At 54.4% G+C, this 19742-nt stretch overlaps 1 protein-coding gene across 1 annotated transcript in view; it reads right to left on the reverse strand.

The window, feature by feature from the left end:
* SLC38A3 (solute carrier family 38 member 3) overlaps window positions 1-19742 on the reverse strand; it is a 75649-nt gene that overhangs the window by 33648 nt on the left and 22259 nt on the right. The window contains exons 2-4 of the mRNA XM_032799318.1: window positions 6118-6253; window positions 3260-3344; window positions 505-620 (exon numbers count right to left, since the gene is read on the reverse strand). Of these exons, the coding sequence (XP_032655209.1) occupies window positions 505-620; window positions 3260-3344; window positions 6118-6221 (305 nt within the window). The 5' untranslated portion in view covers window positions 6222-6253. The remainder of the gene's footprint in view (window positions 1-504; window positions 621-3259; window positions 3345-6117; window positions 6254-19742) is intronic.

The raw sequence follows: 19742 nt of genomic DNA on the forward strand, positions 1-19742 counted from the left end.
TGAGTCTTGGGGTCCCCCCAGGGAAGGTTTTGGGGAGACCAGAGTGAGCCAAACACTGGAAATTTTTGGCTGGTGGCAGCGCTATCAGATCCAAGCTGGTAATTAAGCTTGGAGGTTTCATACTAGCATCTTATTTTCTGAACTCTAAGGTTCAGATCTGAGTAGGAAAGCTATGATAACACCCTTCTATCCCCCATACACCCCTCTATCCATCCATCCATCCCTATACACACCCTTCTATCCATCCATCCATCACCACACACCCCTTTATCCATCCATCCATCCATCCCCATACACCCCTGTTCTCATCATTGGGTTAGTATCCACCCACCCCTCTGCCCAGGGTCTCACGTTGCTGCCATGCTCAGCTAGGAGTTATTGTCCTTTCCCATTTGGACCCACACAGGCCAAAGAGCAGATTCAGCCCCCAAGTGTGGGCCAAGCCCTCCCCCACGCAGCCACACCCAGGCCCCCGGCACAAGGCGTGTGGAGAGCTTCACTCACAGGAAAAGGAGGATGCCGGTGTTGGCCATGGCGTATGCCAGCCCCAGGATGCCGCTGCCCATGATGGCATTGCTGAGGTTGAAGATGGACATGCCAAAGGAGGTCTTCCCTTCGAACTGCACAGACAGGACACAGCGGGTCACGCACCGTGGCTGGGCAAAGCCTGGCCCCCTATGCCCCTAGCTGGAAATACCCCCATGTCCCCTGCCACTCACACAGAGCGATGCCTTCGGAGCACTCCAGCTAACCCTCTGGCTGCAGAAATGTGGGGACCGGGCCCATCGGCAGTGCCTCTGGGCTACTACCATGTTATTGGTACCAGCAACTCCGTCACTGTCCAGGGTACATTCCTCCTTCCTAGGGACTGTTATTTCCCTTGTAATCCCTCTGCCTCAATATCCTGCCTCCTTGCCCTAAGCTGCTGCACCCCTCTGGGCAGCAGGCCTTAGGGGGCCCCCTCCGTGAGAGCCCCACTTCCACAGCCTGGCTCTTCAACTCCAGCTGTAGTTGCTCCTGCTCTTTTATCTAGAAGGCCCCGCTGTGACGCTGGCACATCAGGGGCCAGCTCATGCCAAGGCCCCTAGGTGTCGACTGACCCATGACAAGCACACAGCTGGAGCCAGCCTGGGCGTTAGCCTTATTAACCTCGGTATTAGCGTTGTACAAATGGGCTTAGTGGTTGGATGTGCTGGAATGCTGTGAGTCGCTGCCAGCATTAATCTGGTTTATAATACCTATGTCCCATGCTAGGAGGTGAAGTGGTTACTCTGAAACTGGCAACCACCAGACAGGAGAGAAGCACTAACCAGTATGAATGGAGTGTGAATGGGAGGTGTCAGCTCCGGCCCAGCCAAGGAGGCCCAGTGACACCAGCTGAACCCTTGTGGACCAGCAGAAGACAAAAGATTTCTGTTGGTTGCTGCCCCCTACCCCAAGAGGAGCCAGGCTCCTGAATTCCTCCCAGCAGCTGAATTTGCATCTCGAAGCAGAATAGGGGGAGGAATAAAAAGCCCTGACAAAGAGGAACTGGATCTTTTATGCTGCTTGGATTCTGAGGGGCAAGGATTCCTGGGCATAAGCAAGAGATTCCCAGTGCTTAGCCTTGGTTAGCCACAAAGGACAGATAGATCCTGCTTATCAGAGAAGCATCTATTACTTTTTGAAATGTAAGACTGGAATTCATTTGGGTGTGTCTGTGTTTAGCTGCTTTAATCTCTCAGAGAGCTCTCCTCTCTCCTTTTCCTAGTCAATACATCTGTACAGCTGTGATACTCCGAGCTCAGCCAGGCAGGGGCCAAATTAGCGAGTAACATGACCCAAAAGGGCCCCAGTCACGTGAATTCCTTGTTTCATTGACTATATCTATCTATCTATCTATCTATCTACACACTATTCTCACAGCACGATTGGCCAAGTATTCCACAGTCGGTTAATAACACAGTACAACCATCCTGACTGGTCACTAACTTGGATTGGTTAATAATGAAATCACATGGGGCTTTAACATCATGTGTTGTGAACAGCCGCAGGAGACAGGTTAAAGAGCCACTTGCGGCTCCTGAGCCTCATTCGGAGTATCACTGCACTAGAGAATTTATTACAGGACTGGCTACAGGAGCTGTTTATGGGTGAGATCTAAGGCACAGGCACCGACTTCCTAATGCGCTGGGGGGTGTGCCCCCTTGCTCCACCCTAGGCCCTGCTCCCACTCCACCTCTGCCCCCAGACCTCACCCCACCCTGCCTCTTCCTGCTCCTTCCCTGCCCTTCCCATCCCCTGCCCTAAGCATGCTCCACCCTTGCTCGTCGCCTCTCCCTCATCCATCCCAGTGCCTCCTGTACACCACGGAACAGCTGATTGCAGCGGGTGGAAGATGCTGCAGGGCAGGGGGAAGTGCTGATCGGCAGGGCCCGCCGGTGGGCAGGAGGCGCTAGCGGGAGGCACTGCTAGGGAGGCTGCTCAGCACCCACCATTTTTTTTCTGTGGGTGCTCCAGTCAGTGCCTATGGTCTAAGGTGCAATTGACCTGGGGTGGCGGGTCCCTTGGGGCTGGGAGTAACTTGACTATTGCTGTGATCCTTGGCGTGAGGGACCCTCTGTGACAAAAGCAGACTCGCCTGGGTGGCAGGATAAATCGGAGTGCTGAAAGGGATGGTCGGTGACTCCAGGATTAGCCTGTTCTAGCGCCTGAGGAATTCACATTTGGTGAAATCTATGTGTAGAACTCACAGTCAGTTAGGGTTAGTAACCTGCTTCTGGGCCCCTGCAGGGCAGCCTGGCACCCAGCTCAATCCCTGGGGAGCAGGCCAAGAGGGCAGCCATCTAGTCCATGTAACAAGCCTACTTATCCACCCCCAGGGGTCACCAGCACTAAATGCAAGAGCTCTGATCACTTGAGCTAAGGGAAAAATTGCACAAGCTGTGAGCAGCAGTAGTAGGCTTTTATCCTTTAGGTATACCAGCCACTAGAGGACAAATGGGTCACACATGCTAAACTGGAGGTTTATGGTGAAACCAAAGAACCTGGGAGATCTCTCCAGCTCTCTCTGTGCCCCAGGGAATGAACTCAGGGGGCAGTCCATGGTGGCAGGGGACTGGACCTGGATTTCCCGACTCCCACTCCCCTGCCCTGCCCCTACTCTGCAGTGAAGGGCAGTGGGTCTGTGCCCTGCCTGAGGGCCAGGCTCTTGGCAAGCAGCGCGAGGAGGTGCCTGGGCTGCAGTCACCCCACCAGCCACTCTCCCACCCAGACTCACATCCGTGAAGTGGGTCTGCTTCTTGTCAGGGCCCTGGGGCAGGAACTCCTCCATCTCCGCCACCGTGAGCTGGGGCTCTTCAAACCTGGAGTAAGGTGGAGGGGAGAGAAGACCCATAAACCATGCACTGTAGTGGGTGCTACCTTTCCCTGGTGCCACCTGGGCTGCCCATGCCACCTCCTGGGCAACAAGGCAGAACAGGCCATGCCACTCCACCTCTGACAGCTCCCACTCCAGGGTGTTCTGCTGGCCAGGGGGCTCCAGCCTGCCCCTGGGGAGCCTTATCTCTGATAGCACCCTGCGGGGAGGAGGTACAGCAGAGGGTCCCTGAGTGACTGGCACCAATCCCTCACCCTCCTTCAGCACCAATACTCCAAGGAGCTCAAAGTGCCCCACAAACACGATCCCCTCCAGGCAGGGCCGGCTTTAGGAAGTGCAGGGCCCAGTTCAAACATTTTCGACGGGGCCCTGGCAGGGATGACTGAAAAAAAAAAAGTCTTAAAAAAAAAGCCTTTCATTTCTTCCATGTATTATTTACTTTCCATAACTATATAAATAATAAAATCATATATTATGTACATTGCATTATATATGCTGTTGATTGGCTATTAATGACCGCCGTTTCACGTGTGTGGGTCCCCGCCACTCCCTGCGGGTGTGCACATGTGTGGGTCCCAGCTGCTCCCTGCCCCCATCGTTGAAGCAGATGTAAAAGGTTACTGCCCTGGGAACTGCAAGGCAGCAGTGGACATGGGGCTGACTGGAGGTAGGGTCTGGCTGCAGGCAAGGCAAGGAGTGCGGGGCTGACTGGAGACAGGGGAGTGTGGGGCAGGCTGGCTTCAGGCAGGGCCGCAGGGGAGTGCAGCAGGGGTTGGCAGGGCTGTAGACAGAGGAGTGTGGGCCTAGCTGGCTTCAGGCAAGGGGGTGCAGCAGGGGTTGGCTGGAGACAGGGCAGGGGGTGCGGGGCTGGGTGCGGGTAGGGCAGGGCTGGTATGGGCAGGGGTGTGTGTGGGGCTGGCTGGCTTTGGGCAGGGCTGCAGGGGGGTGTGGGAGGGGTTGGCTGGAGACAGGGCAGGGAGTTTGGCAGGGGCTGACTGTGGGCAGGAGGTGCAGAGCTGGTTCAAGGCAAAGGGGGCGGGGCTGATGCAGGTAGGGCAGGGGGTGCAGCAGAGGCAGCTGGAGCCCCGGCACTTTAAAGAGCCCCCAAACCCCTTGCTATCCCAGGACTCTGGGGGCTATTTAAAGGGCCCAGGGCTCCCCTGCTTCTACCCCGCTCCAGACCTTTTAAATAGCCGCGGGAGCCCTGGGGAATGCATGACGGTGACAGGACTCCGGTGGCTATTTAAAGGACCGGGGTGGCAAAGACAGCTGGAGCCCTGGCCCTTTAAATAGCGGGGCTCTGGGGGCTATTTAAAGGGCCCAGAGCACCAGCCAGGAGAGCAGGGCTGCAGGGTAGGGCTTGCCGTGGTCTGGCTGGAGCTCCAGCCAGGACAGGGGGCCACAGGGCTTGCTGCGCTCCAGCCGGAGCTCCAGCTGGGAAAGCAGGGCTGTGGGGCAGCCGCGCTCCCGCCTGCGCTTTGTTCAGGGGAGTGGGGTCACGGAAGACTCCGGAGCAGACAGATGGCAGCCGGAGGAAGTAAAAAAAATTAAAAAGGTGCCTAAGGCACGGGGCCCAATTCCCAGGACTTGGGCGAATCGGCCTAAAGCCGGCCCTGCCTCCAGGCAGGTGTGGCTCTATGTATTTTGCCGCCCCAAGCATGGCAGTCAGGCGGCTTTTGGCGGGGCCCCTGCGGGAGGTCCACTGGTAATGCAGATTCGGCGTCACACCTGCAGGAGGTCCCTAGTCCCACGCCTTTGGCGTATCCGCCGCCAAATTGCCACCAAAACTGTGGGACCAGTGGACCTCTCGCAGGCATGCCACCTAAGACAGCCTGACTGCCGCCCTCACAGCGACCAGCAGGCTGCCCCCTGCAACTTGCCGCCCCAGGCACGCGCTTGGTGCGCTGGTGCCTGGAGTTGCCCCTGCCTCCAGGCAGGGTGAGCACCAGGATCCCCTGGGGAAACTGAGGCAGAGAGGGGCTGGGACTTCCTCAGCATCACCCCACAAGGCAGCAGATCCCAGCTCTCCTGTGTCCAGTCTTAATAGACTCCCACTGCTCCTGGCTGCACTGGGGTGTCTAGTCCCATCATTCTCCTCCTTAGAAGCAAATTCTTCCCAAGGCTCAGGCTGGAGCTGGCCCTTTTAGGTCAGACTGCACCATGCAGGACCTGCCCATGCAGCTTAGCTGCCTGCCCCCCACCTGTGCCTGCTTGTGTCCCCCTCACACTGCCGCTCAGCCGGACTCCCCATCAATCTACCTCGCCGGCCACTCAGTCCTTCTGGCTCGTCTCTGAACGCCCAGCCTTCTCGTACGGGATCCATGGGGCTGCTCCACCAAGACCCTAGACAGGGATCAGCCCCCACCCCCCTTCGTTTTCTTGGCTGCCTGTTGCAGAGCTGTGGGGAGGAGGGTCATGGGGCAGGAGTGGGAGACATCAGCAGAGCTGGGCTGTGGGTGGGAGGCAGGAAGCCCAGGGCTGGGCTAGCTGGGGGCTGTGGGTTGGGAGTGAGGGGCACCGGCAGAGTTAGGGGCTGGGAAGAGCCCAGGGCTGGGCTAACAGGGGGCTGCAGGTCGGGAGTGAGAAGCACTGGTAGAGCAGCAAACGGGACACTTGCATGGCACCTGCCTTCACTGTGCCTAGCTCTGGCAAGGGTTCCTAACCCATCCCCTGCCAGGCGCAGGAAGACAGAATGACTCTGTCTCTCAGCTGGCTGCAGCCAGGCAAGCCCCTGCCCTCTGCCCATGTGCTGGGGTTACCTGGCATTCCCCACCAAGGGGATGGCCGAGGCATTCACAGCATATTTCCCGTTGGGCACCAGCTCCACCAGCTCCATCTGGATGGGGATCTCTGCGGGATCCATCTCTGCTGGACTCACTGGGGTGACGGCGCTGGCTGTGGGAAGGAAGGAAAGTCAGTCATGCTCCTTTTGAGACCCTGGACAACGACATCTCCCCATAGGGCTGGGCCAGGCGGCAGAGCACAGATCGGGGCTCAATGGGGCTGGGAACACAAATAGAATAACATGGATCCGGGCTGTGGGCTTGGAGCCTGACCTGCCTGAAATCCCACCTTGGGCTGGCTTCCAGGTCTAAACTGGTCTCCCCCTGGGCATGTGGAAATGCCAGCGGGGTCACTCCCAGCCTGCTGCCATCCAGCTGCCCTCCCTTCCCAACCGGCAGCCACAGAGCCAGGCTAATCACAGGGTCCTGCATCTGCCCAGGGCTATGGCAAGGGGGGTATCCGCATTGACCCTTCCTGGGCCTGCTGCTAATGGGACATCAGATCGAAGCTGACACATCCAGGGGCTTCCCCATGGGCACTGGAAGGACATCTGACTGGGGACTGGTGAGAGCTGATGAGCTGTCTCCCACCACCGGGCAGTGCATAGCATGCCACGGCATTGCCCCCACCCACCCTGTGTTGGGCACAGCTCTATGGGGGCGGGCAGGGAGAGAGGAGAACCTGGCTTGGTACCACTGGTTTCCAGTGGCATCCAGGTGGGGGGAGGATGCTACCCTTCTGTGAGAGGCACTCAGAGATGGCCCTAGATGGCCAGTCCGTCATTCACCTCGTCTCCATCGGGTCACCCTGATGGACTCCATCTGGGCACAACTGTGAAAAACACCTGGGAGCGGCAACTCACCCAGCCCCCAGCTGAGCCCATCAGACCTGCGCTCTGTGCTGGCTCCCTACAGGGATCCTCGAGCACTCCAAGCCCAGGCTGCTTCCAGGGTGGCATTCTTACCACCCCCACCTGCCATGCCAGCGCCCACCTGGGAGGCCAGCACGTCTGTGGAGTAAGCTCAAGCACTAAGCTGGCCCCTTTCCAGCTGCCAGCAGCACCCCTGCCATCACACTGCTATATAACCCCCTGGAGCGCCCACCCCTGGAATTCTGTGCCCAGGTCTGGTAGTCCCAGGAGAGAACGGAGCTGGAAAAGGTTCAGAGAAGGGCACCAAGTATGATCCAGGGTATGGAAGAGTTTCCATGTGAGGAGAGGCTGGACAGAGCAGGGCTGTAAAGCTTAGACAAGAGATGGCTGACGGGGGATGTGAGAAAGGTCGATGAAATCATGACCGATGAAGAGAAGATGAGTAGAGAAGTGTTATTCACCCTGTCCCACAACACAAGAACCAAGGTTCACCCGATGAAATGAACAAGCAGCAGGTTTCATACAATAAAGAGGAAGGACTTCTTCACACAACACACAATTAACCTGCGGAACTCATTGCCAGGGGATATTGTGATGGTCAAAAGTATAACAGGGTTCAAAAGAGAACTAGATAAGTCCATGGGAGATAGGTCCATCAGTGGACATTGGCTAAGATGGCTAAGGATGCCACCCCACACTTGGGGTGACCCTAAACTTCTGACTGCCAGAAGCCAGGAGGGGACCACTCTCCTGGAAGCTTAGAGACAGGATACTGGGCAAGATGAACCATTCACAGACAAGGTCAGCTCCCACACTGCTGTCCTGGGTAACATAGCATGGGGAGGAGGTGAGCAGCCCTCAGTGGTGATAGAACAGGTTAAGGACTATTTAGAAAAGTTGGACATGCACATGTTCATGGGGCCAGATCTAATGCATCCAAGAGTGCTGAGGGAGTTAGCGGATGTGATTGTAGAATCATTGGCCATTATCTTTGAAAACTTCTGGGGATCGGGGGAGGTCCTAGATGACTGAAAAAAGGCAAATGTAGTGCCCATCTTTAAAAAAGGGAAGAAGGAGAATCTGGGGAACTACAGACCGGTGAGTCTCACTTCAGTCCCTGGAAAAATCATGGAGCAGGTCTTCAAGGAAATCATTTTGAAGCACTTGGAGGAGAGGAAGGTGATCAGGAACAGTCAACATGGATTCACCAAGGGCAAGTCATGCCTGACCAACCTGATTACCTTCTATGATGAGATAACTGGCTCTGTGGATATCTGGAAAGCAGTGGATGTGATATATCTTGACTTTAGCAAAGCTTTTGATACAGTCTCCCACAGTATTCTGGCCAGCAAGTTGAAAGAAGTATGGGCTGGATGAGGTGACTATAAGGTGGATAGAAGTGGTATGACTGTCAGGCTCAATGAAGTAATGATCAACCGGCTCGATGTCTAGTTGGCAGCCGATACCAAGGCGAGTGCCCCAGGGGTCAGTCCTGGCTGTTTTGTTCAACAATCTTTATTAATGATCTGGATGATGGGATGGTTGCAACCTCGCAGGTTTTGCAGCTGACACTAAGCTGAGGGAGAGGTAGAAGACTGGAGAGTAGGATAGGGTCAGAGTGCTAGAACAAATTGGAGGCTTGGGCCAAAAGAAATCTGATGAGGTTCGACAAGTGCAGAGTCCTGCATTAGAACGGAAAAATCCATGCCACTGTACAGACTAGGGCTGATGGCTAGAGCAGTTCTGCAGGAGAGGCTGGGGATTACAGTGGACGAGAAGCTGATACGAGTCAGCAGTGTGCCCTTGGTGGGCCAACGGAAGGCTAAGGGCATATTGGGCTGCATTAGTAGTAGGCATGCAGCACATTGAGGGAAGTGATTATTCCCGACTCTATTATTCGACAACCGGTGAGGTAATACTGAATATTGCATTCAGTCGCGCCGCCACCTCCCCGCCCCGAAGAAATCGGACTAATTGGAGATAGTCAGCAGAGGGCAACAAAAAATGAATTAGGGGGTTGGGGCACATGACTTTGAGGAGAGGCTGAGGGAACTGGGGTTATTTAGTCTGCAGAATCAGAAGAGTGAGGGGGATTTGATAAGCAGCCTTCACTACCTAAAAGGGGGTTGCAAAAAGGATGCGAAGCTATGGGTTGTTCTATCTGAAGTGGTGGCAGATGACAGAACAAGAAGCAATGGTCTCAAGTTGCAGTGGGGGAGGTCTAGGTTGGATATTAGGAAAAACGTTTTCACTAGGAGGGTGGTGAAGCGCTGGAATGGGTTACCTAGGGAGGTGGTGGAATCTCCTTCCTTAGAGGTTTTTAAGGTCAGGCTTGACAAACCCCTGGCTGGGATGATTTAGTTGGGGATTGGTCCTGCTTTGAGCAGGGGGTTGGACTAGATGACCTCTTGAGGTCTCTTCCAACTCTAATCTTCTATGATTCTATGACTGATCCGACCCAGCCTGGTCGTTCTTATGGCTCTGCCCTGACCTCCCCGCTGATTCCATGCTACCAGCTAGCTGGGTGGAAAACAGTGGTTCCAGCACCTTGGCAAAGGGCACGTCACAGCCCTTTGTCATGACTGAGCTGCTGAAAGATAAAAGTCTACTACAGCTACCCAGGGCCTCCAAGAGCAGGTTCAGGCCCAGGTGAAAATTTTTTTTCAGGCCCCCCAGGAAGGGCGGACCAGTTAAACAGGGCCGCCGAAGCCAGGGAAGCTGGGAAAGCCAGGCCCCAGGCCCCCTTCCGGACCACTGGGCCCTGGTAATTTGTACCAGCTTCCCCGCACCCCTTGTCGGCCCTGAGGCTACCACCACCTTTATTTCCAGCACTAGAAACCAATGCTATGATGGTAAAGATTCTGGGTGGAAACTCTGGGGGTGACCCATGGGCAGGGTCAGTCCATGGGGTCTGGCTGCCCTTGGAGGTCTCCTGCTGTCATTGGGACAGTGATTATTAATCAGCGAGGACCATGCTTCCACCAAGCCGCACAGTCAGTAGCCCCTTTAGCTGTAACATTTGTGCAAAGAGGCTGCCCTTGGTGAGCTTGCCGTGGGGACTGGGCCTTTAAAAGGCTGAGCTTCTCAGCGCCCCACATGCACTTTGCCTGGGAAACTCAGTCCTTAAAGGCCCAGCCCCTGACACCACAGGGTGCACTTGCCCCATTGAAAAGTGCCTGGCTGGTTCAGGGACATCCAGCAGTGCTAGGGCGCACGACAGCACAATGGGCAGGGCCATGGGCCATCAGATCCAATGGCGGCATGACCAGCACCCCAGCCAGATGGCAGTTATGTCCAGGGCAGCCTCTCCTTTGCTAATAAACTGAGGCACCAGCCCTGGGCATCCCCACACCCCAGAGCTTTGGGTCTGGATGCAAATCCATCTCCCAACCCTGCCTTAAAGGCCAAGCTCTGGCCTGGAACTGTGGTGTCCCTCCTCTCTGCTGCAGCTCCAGGGGATGCCGGGGCCCAGCAGGCAACGCTGTGTCTTGCTCTGCTGGCTGCACTGCACGCGGGGATCTGCAGTGTCTGACAGGGCCTCCCCAGAAGCAGGGGCAAGTGGGGCAATTTGCCCCAGGCCCCACAGGGGCCCCCACGAGAATATAGTATTCTATATTATTGCAACTTTTTTTATGAAAGGGGCCCCTGAAATTGCTTTACCCTAGACCCCCTGAATCCTCTGGGTGGCCTTGGTGTCCGGGGAGCTGCCAGCTGGATTTCTAGTCTCCCCTGCACTTTCAGCTGGATACAGGAGCCTGCTGCACTTCCTGGCCCCAAGCTACTCATGTGATGTTGCTGCTAAACAGCTGCTATGGGCCACCTCAGGGGTGGCCACATTTCAGCAGTGGGCGAGAGACCCCGTGTCATAAACAGATAGCTAAGGGTTAATGTTTCTTTCACCTGTAAAGGGTTAACAAAGGGAACCAAACACCTGACCAGAGGACCAATCAGGAAACCAGATTTTTCAAAACTCAGGGAGGGAATTTGGGGTGTGTGTCTTTTGTCATGTCTCTCGCTATAAGAGGGATCTTTCTATTTCAAGCTCTATCTCTTCTGTTTCTCAGTTGTAATACAGGTATAGAGACATAGCTTTTATTGTTTTTTTGTATTTACATGTGTGTAGTTTGCTGGAATGTTTTAAAGAAATTGTATTTCTTTTGAATAAGGCTGTTTATTCATAATTTTCTACACGAACTAACGGCAAAGGACTTCGCTACAGTTACTGGTAATCCCTCAGGGCTGTCGTGGCTGTCAAAGGTGCGTGCCTGGTGCATGGTCTTTCATTCCATAGGTAGGAAGGTCTAACGAAAGGAAAGAACAAAGCTATTAAGTAACGGGCTCAGATGCAACGTGCAAAATAAGCAAAATGCATGAGAGGCAGTAGAGCTCCAGGAAAGAGAAAGATGCTGGCAGAAGGCACGGTCCACACAAGAAACTGAGCACAAGGAGAGATAGCTCCTACGCCAACAGGAGAGTTCCCCTGTTCATTCTCTCAACACACAACCGAAGCCACATCTAAGGTCGGTGGACTGGCAGGGCGAAAGTGGATAAGAGGGATGAAACCGACCGAGGCGCAGATAAACACACACACACCACACAGCTCTCAGCCCCGCCTAGTATTAGAGGGGCCAGTAAGGACATCTTCACACTTTATGCTAACAGTGGTGCATGTAGAGCAGAGAAAAGCTGCATTGAACAGTGTTATAAGTTAGACCCAAAATCTATGCATTAAGACCACCAGCAAACCATTGAAGCAGACACTGATTTACAGGAAAAGGTCTTTAGTTGTACTGTGTGTCTCTCAATAAATTCAAAGGGTGTAGAGATAGTACTGACCAGCCACGGTTTCACAGAAACAATACCCATGTGGATCATTGAGTTCGGGGTAAACGACGACGATGTCCGGGTAGAGTAACTTAACAGTGTAACAAGTATAATTAAATTGAAGAAGAAGTGGTAAGTAAATAAGGACATTATGCACATTATCATAGAATTCTTCAGTCCTAAAAACAACTCAAAGAATTGAATGAGGATGGTGACATAGGCGAAGAGTCTTTCAGTAAGACGAAGCCATCACCAAAGAGATTAAAAGTTCAAAAAATTAATTATAGAAGAAATATCTAGGAAGTAGTACCTCATAGAATGTAATGACATCCAACAATCTGCTCATATACCACTAGTAAACCACGAGTACGTCTCTCTTTCCTCTCCGCATCGGGTATGATATATGTGGCAGGGTGGACAAAGCCATTGAACAGGTTTGATTAATGTTCCAAGTATCATCTCCATCATGGGAATTAAGCTGATGTCCAGATTATTAATATGTGAGGCTGCCTTGCCCAGACTGGTGCACAATATCAGCAATACATATATACCAAGTACTGAGATGTAGTGTTAGAAGGTGCATGCGCATGCAGCACTAGTGACTCTGATCCACCGTAAACAAACCCATAGAGGAAGAACGTGAAAAAACCCAGAGAAAGGACAGAAATAGACAAAACTGTTAAAATTTCTTGTTAAAATGGAGGCTTGCTCCAGAACAGAAGACAAAGACTGGATCAGCAAGACAGGGTGCAAACAAGGGAACTCTGCAGAAGGTGCTAAACATAGAACAAAAGGACTCTTCAAATAACAATAGTAAGAAAAGTGAGATATGGCCTGAATGCAGCTTCATGATTTCTCTAGATATGTATATCTATGTGCTTTATCTATAAACAAAGCAATAAGTGATTTAGAAGGACCCTTGGCCAACGTCGCTGCAAGTTAACTATGCTTTAACTGCACAAGTTTCCAAAGTGTGAAACATAAGCAAGGGTCCACTTCTTTCGAAGGCAATTCTCGAAGATGCATTAGGTACGGGGAAGATTTGGTGGGCCAATATCTAGTTCTAAAGTTCTAAGGCCAAGGTAGTTTGACGACTGCAGATCCCTTACTCAGAAAGGGTGCTAAGACAGAGGAAAGCTGCAATCCCCAAAGACTGCCTAAAAAACAAAGCTTGAGACTAGAGCTGGGCAGAATTTTCTGAAGAACATTCCATCCAGAAACCGCTGATAGTCAAAATTGCCTATTGTTAGCTGCCCTTGGTGAGCTCTGCCGTGGACTGGATGCCTTTAAAAAGGCTGAGGCTTCTCCGCGGCCCCACATGCACTTTGCCTGGGAAACTCCACGTCACTTAATAAAGGCCCCAGCCCCTGCACCACAGGTATGTGCCTATTAAAGCCGCCATGACGTCTGGCTGGCTTCAGGACATCCAGCCAGTGCATTAGGGCGCCACGAACAGCACAATGGGCAGGGCCATGGGCCTCAGTCCAATAGGCGCGCATGACCAGCACCCCAGCCAATGGCATTATGTCCACGGGCACTCTCCTTCTCCTAATAAACTGAGCCCCAGCCCTGGGCATCCCCACACCCAGAAGCTTTGGCGTCTGGATGCAAATCCATCCTCCCAACCCTGCCTAAACGGCCCAAGCTCTGCCTTGGAACCTGTTGTGTCCCTCCTCTCTGACGCAGCGTCTCCAGGGGATGCTGGGCCCAGCAGGCACGCTGTGTCTTTGCTCTGCTGCGCTGCACTGCACGGCGGGATCTGCAGTGATCTGACCAGGGCCTCCCCCAGAAGCAGGGCGAAAGTGGGCAATTTGCGCCAGGTCCCCACAGGGCCCCACAGAATATAGTATTCTATATTATTGCAACTTTTTATGAAAGGGCCCCTTGAAATCTGCCTTTCCTAGACCCCCTGAATCCTCTGGTGGCCTTGTGTCGGGGAGCTGCCAGCTTGGATTTCTAGGTCTCCCCTGCACTTTCGGCTGGATACCAGGCATCCTGCTGCACTTCCTGGCCCAAGCTACTCATGTGATGTTGCTGCCTACAACAGCTGCTATGGGCCAACCTCAGGTTGCCACATTTCAGCAGTGGGAGAGACCCCCGTGTCATAAAGATAGCTAGCGCGTAATGTTTCTTTCACCTGTAAGGGTTAACAAAGGAACCAAACCACCGCACCAGAGACCAATCAGGAAACCAGATTTTCAAAACTCAGGGAGGGAATTTTGGTGTGTGTCTTTGTCTGTCTCTCGCGGCTATAAGAGGGCATCTTCTATCTTCAAGCTCTAATCTTCTGTTTCCAGTTGTAAGTACAGGTATAAGACAATAGCTTTTATTGTTTTTTTGTTTTACATTGTGTAGTTTGCTGGAATGTTTTAACATTGCTATTTCTTTTTGACATAAGGCCTGTTTATTCATAATTTTCTTTAATAATTGACCCTGTATGTCACCTGATACAAGGACTATGTTTATGTGTTTTTCTTTCTTTTTATATAAGCTTTCTTTTTAAGCCCTGTTTGAGTTTTCTCTGGTAGGCTACAGGAACGAAGGAAGGGACAATTCTCTTCTGTTAGATTTACGGAGGTGAATCTGCTGCAGCCTACGAAGAAGAGAGGGAGGATAAAATGTCCTCTCTGTTTTAATTCAGTGAGTTTAACTACAGTATCTCAGGATAACCCATGGAGGGAGCCTGGGAGAAGTAAAGAGAAGACAAGGGGAGGGGTGTATTTCCCTTCTTTAAGACTCAGGGCATCTGAGTCTTGGGGTCCCCCCAGGGAAGGTTTTGGGGAGACCAGAGTGAGCCAAAACACTGGAATTTTTGGCTGGTGGCAGCGATATCAGATCCAAGCTGGTAATTAAGCTTGGAGGTTTCATGCTAGCTTCTCATTTTATGAACGCTAAGGTTCAAATCTGAGTAGGAAGCTATGATACCCCAACAGGCTGCAAAGCGCTAGCCTGGAAATATCAATACTGCTTTGCATGGTCCAGGGCCCTTCGTGCGAGGGTCTCCCCAGGCAGGACAAGCATGAAGCAATTTCAGCCCCCAGCAATTAGCTTCCCATTGGCTCTTTGCCGTTGACCGTTCACATGGCGACACTGCTGGGTGTGGTACAGACTGGGTGCATGAGTTCCTGACTCCAGAGTCCCGGCACACGCTGCCAGCCTTGTTCACTAAAGGGCAGCAGGTGAGGTCCCCCTAGGCAGCGGAGCGTTCAGTGACCAGAACAGAACAGCACAGTGCCCGAGCAAGACGCGGGGCTGCAGCAGAGGGTGGCTGATCTGACTATGACCAGCACAGCAGAGAGCTCAGTGCCCCCAGGTTTGGGCCGCTCATTCTGCTTCTGGCTGGCCAAACAGCAGCCAGTGCTAGACGCAAGGTGGGAGTGCCTGCCTGTCTGTGATGCTTACCTGGTGCCCATCACCGTAGCGTCTGGCGCCTCCCATGTCTTACCGTACTTATTCTCAGCCCATGATGGACAAGCAGCTCGGAGTCCTCCTGCTCTGTGCCTCAGTTTCCCCACCAGTACTACTGGGGGTATTTCTGTTGCACAGTGCTTGGAGGTTAGTGGGTGGGGAGTACCTGGGTGGTGCTAAGGGGTAGGAGTGGCCCGGCCCAGCAGCATGGTCTGGCATTTCAAACACCACTGGGATGGCTCCATTCAATGACTGACAGCTGAGGACTGGGGAAGAAATGGAAGAATAACGGCCTGCTCCTCTTGTGAGCAAGGGGAAACCCAGTGTGTCCCCCTTTCAGCAGCGTCCATCATGCCTCAGCTTGTATGGAAATGGCTCAGTGCTAACGAGAGACAGAGGATTAATAAAGTCTCCCCGCTGGGGCTGGCAGCCAGGGCCGCCCAGAGGATTCAGGGGGGCCGGGGGAAAGCAATTTCGGGGGCCCCTTCCATAAAAAAAAGTAGCAATACTATAGAATACTATATTCTCATGGGGGCCTCTGCGGGGCCCAGGGCAAATTGCCCCACTTGCCTCCTCCACCCCCCTCCCCCGGGTGACCCTGCTGGCAGCAGCCAGCCTCGGTGCCAGCCAAGGAGTGTAGGGGAGCTCCAGGCCAACCAGCCGGGGCAGGAAGGGAGAGGAACTGGAAACAAGGCCTTGGTGGAGGCAGCTCACTGGGCTCCGGGGCCAGGAGCGCGGGACACCTTGGCAAGCAGCACAATGCTCCCTCTGTGGGACCATGCGCCCCTCCCCACCAATCGCTGGGAAACGGCTCGCACGGACAGTGCGTCTTTATAGGCTGCTGGCAAGGGGGAGCCCCCTCCCTGCCCCCCACCTCGGGCTGAGTGGGGCATTGTGGGTTTGTTACTGCCAAACATCTTTGGAAAATATGGTTATAATTAAAATAACTTTGCGGCTGCCCTGGGGCCTTTCAGCCCACCAAAGGGGGGAGTCTCAGGGTGACAGCCATAGATGGGGGTAGGGCAGGAGATCTGGGGTCATTCCTGCCTTTCCCATAGATGCCCTGTCGGACCTTCAGGCCCTATGCCTCAGTTTCCACATCTGGCAAACAAGGATAAAAAACCTTCCTTGGCTTGTCCTGGCTAGTCAGCTCGCAAGCTCTCTGGGGCAGGGACTGCCTCGTGCTGCAGTGCCTGAATGCTACTGTCATACAAATAAATAAAGGATCCCAAAGCACTCTAGGAGTGTAAAAAGGAGACAACACAAGCAACTTGCTGAGACTGCATCAGTCACCATTGAAATGCAGCTACCTCTGGGGTGGAACAAAGCCACTGGGCTGCAGGTGGAGGGGCCCATCTTTATCCCCAGGCACCCAGCCCCTGCACCTCATCCCTCCCTGAGATACCCCCTTGGTCTGTTTGGTCCTCAGATAACACTTCCAACAAGGGGCAACATGGGTGGCGGGCACAACCAGAGGGCTCCTGTCTGTCAGAAGCTGGGACAGCCCATTCACCTTGTGAACATCACCAGGCAGCCATTAGTTGCTAAGAGCTTCCAGGCACCCTCATTGGAGCCAGCGTCCCAAAGACACAATGTCCCAGCTCCCTGCGTCCAGTCCTTGAGCCATCCAGGGCGCACTCCAGGTGTGTCTGCTCCAGCCAGACCACCTGGCCACCCCCGCCTCCTGGCCAGTGACACGCACTCAGCTAGTCTGCGCTCACACAGAGCAGCTGCCAAGGACCCACCCTGGCTGGTACCTGGAGCTCAGGCTTCTGGTGATTAAAAAACCACTTTAGGAAGGACTCAGACAAGCCCATTAATCAGCCAGGAAACGGCTGGAAAAGGCAGACACAGGAGAGACAGGAACATGCCCTGGGGTCTAGCTAATATTCTCCAACCGTTTCTCAGCTTTCAGCTTGTTCTTTAGGTCTGGAGTTTATAGGCCCCGCCATCAGCTGTAACAGAAAGGATCCCAAAGAGTGTTGGAATAGGACCCCCTAGAGGTAATGATTACTTCACCCCATTTGCCAGTATACTTTCCAGGTGGGGAAAGTCACCTGAGAAGAACCCAAGTTTGCCCCCAAATCCAAGTTCAAGCCAAGGGAGGACTATTGGTTATCATTAGAGGCTCTGCTTCTGTTAGGTGGTCCCATGGGAAAGAGCCACAGATGGGCAAGGAGATCTGGCTTCTGTTCTGGACCCTGCACACAACATGTCATAGCTCAGTTTCCCTGTCTGGCTAGCCACTGCTGGAATCTGAGCTGTTCCATCTCCCACCTTCCCCCATCACATGAAGGCAGGCTCTGGGAAGAGACCGCCTCCAGGCCATCAGGTTAAGAAGCGAGGCAGGTTAAGAAGCGAGTTCTGTCCAGATCTCTCATTAGCAGCCGGGTGAGGCATGCTTGGGACATCTGAGTTTGCAAACAGAAGCCGTATTCCAGGAAAGCAACACCTGTCAGGGCTGGGATAATCATTGCATGCTGCATGTCTGTCAGCTCTCAGCACTGGGTCCATCCCTCCCCGTGCCCGGGCCGCACCCAGCACCATGGGGCCAGATCTCAGCAGGGAGCTCTGGGGCACAGGTAAATAATTAACTCTTAGCTCCGAAGCCTTAGTCAGCAGGGCTGGTGCTGTTGACCTGCGGCAGGAGCCGTGGGCCCGCATTGTCCAGACACCCGCCACACACAGCACTGCTCCCCAAAGTCGCCTTTCTGCATGTAGGTTAGAATTGTATCCTGTCTTGTTCTCCCTGAAGTGATCAAAGACACCACAGCTTCGCTGCTGATCCTCAGCCCCATCTGGCAGCTCCCCGTTGCTCTTTCTTCCCACCCTGGACCTACCGTGCCTAGCTCTGCCAGTGTCCCTCATTCCCAACCTGCAGCCCCTGCTATCCCAGCCCTGGGCTCCCACCCCAGCTCTGCTGGTGCCCCTCACTCCAAAACTGCAGCCCCAGCTAGCCCAGCCCTGGGCTCCCCTCACAGCTCTGCCAATGCCCCTCACTCCCAACCCGCAGGCCCCTATTCCAGCCCTGGGCTCCCCCGCAGCTCTGCTGGTGCCCCTCACTCCTGACCTGCAGCCCCCGCTAGCCCAGCCCTGGGGCTCCCACCCCAGCTCTGCTGGTGCCCCTCACTCCCAACCTGCAGCCCCTGCTAGCCCAGCCCTGGGCTCCCACCCCAGCTCTGCTGGTGCCCCTCACTCCTGACCTGCAGCCCCCGCTAGCCCAGCCCTGGGCTCCCACCCCAGCTCTGCTGGTGCCCCTCGCTCCCAATCTGCAGCCCCTGCTAGCCCAGCCCTGGGCTCCCCTCACAGCTCTGCCAATGCCCCTCACTCCCAACACACAGCCCCTACTAGCCCAGCCCTGGGCTCCCCCATGCAGCTGAAAGGTGAGCAGAGAATTATTTCAATAAACGTCATTGTCAGCCCCTGCCAGGAAGGGCAGCTCAGCACCACTCCCATGTCAGGGAGGCCTCCTGCAACCCCCCTTCCCCAGCTCCCAGCACAGTGGCCATGTGGGATCCTTGAAACCAGCCTGGAGCAGGCCCCTAGGTCTCATGGAAGTGCCAGGAGGGGCTTCGGGGCTCTTCGGATGTGGCCCATCAGGGCCGAACAAGAGGCTGATGTTGGCCCAGATCCTCACAGGCATTCAGGCACCCAACTCCCATGGGCCAGAGCAGGAATCTGGGCCTTGCCCCCTGGTTTCCCCAGGCTTGCTCCAGGTGTGAGTGGCATCACCAGCCCCCATGCAGCACCCACTCCCGCTCACCACCAGCGGGCAGGGGACAGGGGACGGAAAGCCCATGAGTTCCTGCACATTATTATCTGTTTGTTCCCTGCACAGCATGTTCCCTGAGAGATTCTCACAGCTGCCATTCCCTGGAACAAGCCCTAGTGCCTCTGGCCTGGCTGCCCAGCACCTGGTCCCCATCCCAGCGTGTTTGGATTATTTGCTGAGGGGGGAAGAGGCTACGAGTGCGGCCGAGTTCTCCCCTAAGCCAGGGAGCCAACCAGCATTGCCCGGACTTGGCCAGGCCAGGATGAAGATGGTGCCAAGTGACACCTGGTCTCCAGAAGAGTTTTAAGCCATTGCCGTTGCTGCTCAGTTTCAGACTGGGGTTAATGGTGCAGGGCAAGGCCTGGCTTCCCCTAAGGTCTTGTCTCGCCTGCAACCTAAGAAGGGAGGTTAACACACGCTAACTAACACACCTGGAACCTCCTGCCTAGCCCTTAGCATGTGCTGAACTGCTTTCCTCCTGCCTGGCATAGCTGGCATAGTCAGTTTCATAGAGTTTCAGGGTGGAAGGGCCCATCAGATCGGCCAGTCTGATCTTCCATATAGCCTGGTGTCACGGAGTCCCCGGGCGATGCTCTGGAACTGCTCCCCACAAAGCCAGTCAGGACTTTGGGAGCCTCCTCTCCCTTGGAGCAGACTTGTTCAGGGCAAGAAGCTCACACGTCTTCACCTCCTGGGTCTCTCCTTGGAGCATTCAGCATCCTCTG

Source organism: Chelonoidis abingdonii, chromosome 16 (assembly GCF_003597395.2).
Source record: "Chelonoidis abingdonii isolate Lonesome George chromosome 16, CheloAbing_2.0, whole genome shotgun sequence".
In the NCBI taxonomy this organism is placed as follows: domain Eukaryota; kingdom Metazoa; phylum Chordata; order Testudines; family Testudinidae; genus Chelonoidis; species Chelonoidis abingdonii.